At 38.3% G+C, this 4,547-nt stretch overlaps 1 protein-coding gene across 1 annotated transcript; it reads right to left on the bottom strand.

The window, feature by feature from the left end:
• Positions 1-1,346: 1,346 nt before the first annotated feature.
• LOC106883208 (uncharacterized) lies at positions 1,347-3,650 on the bottom strand. Its single transcript, XM_014934131.1, has 2 exons — positions 3,207-3,650; positions 1,347-1,352 (listed from the first exon to the last, which is right to left on the bottom strand). Exons 1-2 carry the CDS (start codon positions 3,648-3,650, stop codon positions 1,347-1,349), a joined length of 450 nt encoding a protein of 149 aa, XP_014789617.1.
• Positions 3,651-4,547: the final 897 nt, after the last annotated feature.

Here is a 4,547-nt window from a genome sequence, read left to right as displayed (position 1 = left end):
AGGATATTTTAGCATTGCATTGAATGTTTTCTTTGTTTCGGTAACGTGTACATCTTGGGGAATTATCCTTTGGATTTAGGCATGGACGTGCAACGACATCAACAACAAAGTGTTGATAGAATGAACAGACAAAGTCCTGAGAGAGCAAATAATTGTTTCTACTTGAAGCCCAAAGCCACTAATTTTCAGAGGAAGAAGGTAGTAGATTAAGTCGATCTCAGTATTTGACTGGCATTTTATTTTATGGACACTGGAGGGATGAAAAGTAAAATCGAACCCGGCAAGATTGGAACTCAGAACGTAAAGCATCGTAGTTAAATAGCTAATCCGAAATAATATACTAAATTAGAGGTAGGTATATAAGCCCGGCTAAATTCGGGAGCGGTTTAGCAAGAATATTTTGAAGGCCATTAATATCAAACTAACTAGCAATTTCAGCCCAAAAGAGTAACTCTTTCTGGGTCTGAAGTGTCAGATGGATGCCATTAATGTGATGCAAAATTACAGAAAAGACATGAACTGGAAAGCAATTCCAGAGAACTGATGCTCTAGGGAAGATGGATTGGGTATAATGGCTAGTGATGAAAAGTGAAGATACGAGTGGGTCACTAGTGTCTAAGAGAAGATGGTTGGCCAGCTTCGAGGGATAGAACCATTATAGTAGGTGTCGGGAGAGGGTACAGCATGTCTTGGGGATACAAGCTGGAACTAATGGCCTTTAACTAGTTGCAGTCCAGGATGTCACTGTATATAGCAGCGGTGTCGTTCCAGATGTGAGAGTAATACTCCATCGTGGTCTTAACTTAATTGTTGTAAAGTGCCAGTAATTGTTTGGGACTGAAATATTTCCTGAGATGGGCCAATATTTGAGATGCATTTTTATCTTCGTTAACTATGTACTTTTGCTGAGAGAGGTCGTCAGGGATGATAGTGATGAACGGCATTTGGGTACTATAACTGAGTATTTATTGTGCTTAAGGATGTTGCTGAATGGGGTCCCAATAGATCCAGCTCTGTCGAAGCCGGATACAGTGGTCGCTAAGAAAAATTCCCATGCCAAACATGATCAAAGGCTTGCTGATATCTAGAACAAAAAATGACCTTTGAAGTAATTACTAACTTTAATAGTGTAAGTAATAAAACCAATATCGATTTCTGAAGCATTATTAGGCGAAGAACTAGCTTTTGCTAGGATATATGGCTGCAGAAACTCAGTTTTTTCATAAAGGCTTGGCTCGAACGAAAAGATCGAGTAGTTCCTTTGTCATAATCATGGAATCATTTAATAGTACAGATATTTGCGATTTTATGTATCCACATCATACGAAAAGTTCCCCTCTTTTTGTTTAAACCTATAAAAGAAAAGGGAAAAAGTGTTAGTTATCTAAAGGGACGTACCTTAGACAAACTAAGGAAGGATGTTATCCAGCAATTCAGATCTTTAGACTTTGCAACTACCATAGTGTCTAACTTAATTATAGTTAATTTCCTGGATATGACACAAGATTTTAGTACAGACTAATATATAAATACCCCTTGAGAAACTTAATGGGATGCTTAGAGTGATGCAGTTAATAAAATTTGAAATTTCACATCCAGTAAAGAGACTGTTTCTGATAACGACAACATTTGAAGCTGGTAATTAAAAATAAAATTTCCTACAACTCTAACATCGTCTAACTATAAGGAAAAGATGTAGAAAGATGGTTTGATTGGCTCCCTAGTGTTAACTAAATGTTAAGTATAACATAGTAAATCTTCCTTAAATTAGTATTTCTCTCAATAATAGATTTAAGAAATTGTTTAAAAGACAAAATTAAGTCTACTTTCAGCTCCATCACCAATATGAAACAGATTATATTTCAGCCCAGCCACTGAGACTGGATACTCATGCAGAGATACTTATGCTATATGGCTTCTATATGGATTCTGTAAAAGAGAGGCCCCTATACATGAGGCAGAGATCAAATCAAATACACTATGGAATCATCTTGAACCCCTACATCGATATAATAGAGAGCCATCATAAAAAGAGTTTTCAGAACTACATCTCTTCCTTCAGGAACGTTGAGAAACGCAAAATAACAACGTTTTCAAACCACGTGTCGTTACAGAAAGAGAAAGCAGTGGTATATAGTATCATATGGAAAATTGTAGATAAGTCAACTCCGAGAAGTGAACTTATTTCGAAAAAACTCTTAAGTGACATGATTATATTTAAATCGAAATTAAAGACATTCGATGATAATGATTTCTTCTATATATTTGCAGCAGGAACGAAGAAACAAAATTTCCATTGAACATTTGTCGTGAAAATTTGCTTTCCTACTTTATTATTGCTTTGTTTCCTTATTTATTTCCGTATTTCGCTCTTGATTTCTCTTATTGTTGTTCTTGCTTTGGCTCAACGCCCTTTTCAGATTTATCGATAGTTAATTATATTTTTCGCTTAAAAAGTTCAAAAATACCAAGCCATTAGCGAGATAAGCCTTTCAAATTTTCAAGAGTTTTCTCCCTTAGCTTACTTTATAGGATTATTTTTTTTACAATGGTAATTTTTAAATTTCCTAGGATACTTTTAAAGGACATAAAATTCATTACTATCCAAAACACAAGTTTTGTTTTTAGCAAAGTCTTTTTCTCATCGCCATAGCGATCAAGGTGTATCACATACGATCGCTAGATCGTAGGTTCGATTCCCTACAAGGGAGGCGTGTGGTGTTTCTTAAGCAAAACATTTCATTTCACATTGCTCTGCAATCATTTCGAGACGTGTCGTGAGGCACACTTGTGCACCTACACAGGCAATGTCGAATTAGTGGAGAGAGTGGACTGTTATGCAACACAAACACTTGCACACCATGAACAACTCAACTGTGCAGTTGTTCCAGCAAGAAATTGCGAATCCTCATCTGTCGTCTGACAAGGGGTGGGGGTCCATGATACGTGTGCGTGTGTCTGTGTGTGTGTGTGTGTGTGTATGTGTGTATGTATGTATGTATATGTATATATGTATATGTATATATGTATGTATATGTATATATGTATGTATATGTATATACATATATGTGTGTGTGTATATATATGTATATATACAAAAGTTGGTATCACAAAGTTCCCGGATTAGTTATGTTTGATAAAAGCTAACTTATTTATCTAAGTTTTAACATCATCTCCTTCGAAATAGTCACCTTGTGCAACAATACACCGGTCCCAGCCTTTCTGCACTTTTGGAATCTGGCCTGGAAGTCGTTTGCCGTAAGCGAGTAGAGGACTTTCTGCGATTCGCTCTGGACCTCGACAGCGGTGTTAAAAAGGCGACCTTTGAGCTGCATTTTCATCTTGAGGAAGACATAGAAGTCTGTGGGTGAAAAATATGGTGAATAGGGTGGGTGTGGAAGTGATATCATGTTGCTTTTGGTAGGGTGCATTGTCGTCGCGAAGAATCCAGACGATAGGATTGCTTGCATGAACCCATATGACAGATCTACAACATCAGCAATGTCATTGATTGCCTTTCTCCGATCCTCATGTCCAAACTGATGAATTTTCTCAACATTTCTGGGAATGATGCTCGTGGCAGGTGTTCCAGATCCCTCGAAACATTGCATACGACCCATTGCCTCGTAGACGTAAGCTTGTCGAAGCATACTCAATGTTTCTCTAGCAGACTTCCCAAGTTTAAAGCAAAATTTCACTTTAGTTCTTTGTTCCAGCTTCCTGTCCATGAAAAAATCGCAGACTACAACGTACACGTGATCACAAAAACACAAATTTCACAACTTGTGAAGTAAACACAGCAATGTCACAAGGCGCATTGCTTCATGAAGGTCACTGCAGCTTTCACTGCGCACGCAACAGTGTGCTGCCATCTATTGGTATGCTACAGAGCTAGTCCAGGAACTTTTTGATAGCACCTCGTATTTATATGAAGATAGCAACCGATCGTAGCTGGTTAGCTTCTAGTATATATGCAGTTGGTATAGAAGACTAAAAAGAAGTGATAATTATCATGCGTGTCTGTGTGGTAAAAAGCTTGCTTCCCAATCACCTGGTTCTCGGTCCAGTCTCACTGGACAGCACCGTGACCAAGTAAGTGTTTTCTACTATAGCTTCGCGCCGCCCAAAATTCGTGAGTGGATTTGGTAGACAGAAACTGAAGGAAGCCCGTCGTGTATATGATATATATATATATATATATTACTACTACGTATCTCTTTTTTCCCCCTCGTATTTCCTCTTTTTCTTTTTTCCTCTCGTTGCTCACCATTCTTCTACTTCCTCCCTCTCTTTCTCCCTCTACCACTCTCTCTCTCTTCCCTTTACACCGGCATGGTCACATGCTTCCGGTCAATAATCCTTTCCTTCCTTGGCTTTCGCCAAGTAACACACGCCACCACTTTGTCTCTCTCGGTTCCGTGCCTCATCGCGTTCATACACACATAATTTTTCTCGTCTGGCCGTAAAGCCTTTTCTGTTTGTTTTCCTGTCTTGTTTTTTGTCCGCCACTACATTCCTCCATGGCTAGATTTAATTTGCGTATACAG

Source organism: Octopus bimaculoides, chromosome 15 (genome assembly GCF_001194135.2).
Source record: "Octopus bimaculoides isolate UCB-OBI-ISO-001 chromosome 15, ASM119413v2, whole genome shotgun sequence".
NCBI classification, from domain to species: domain Eukaryota; kingdom Metazoa; phylum Mollusca; class Cephalopoda; order Octopoda; family Octopodidae; genus Octopus; species Octopus bimaculoides.
The sequence above is the reverse complement of the archived record's forward strand: the minus strand, read 5'-3'. Positions and strand labels throughout refer to the sequence as shown.

What these genes read in the sequence shown, in the direction of transcription:
- LOC106883208 (XM_014934131.1), bottom strand. Translation starts at nt 3,650, where the DNA reads ATGCTTCGACAAGCTTACGTCTACGAGGCAATGGGTCGTATGCAATGT.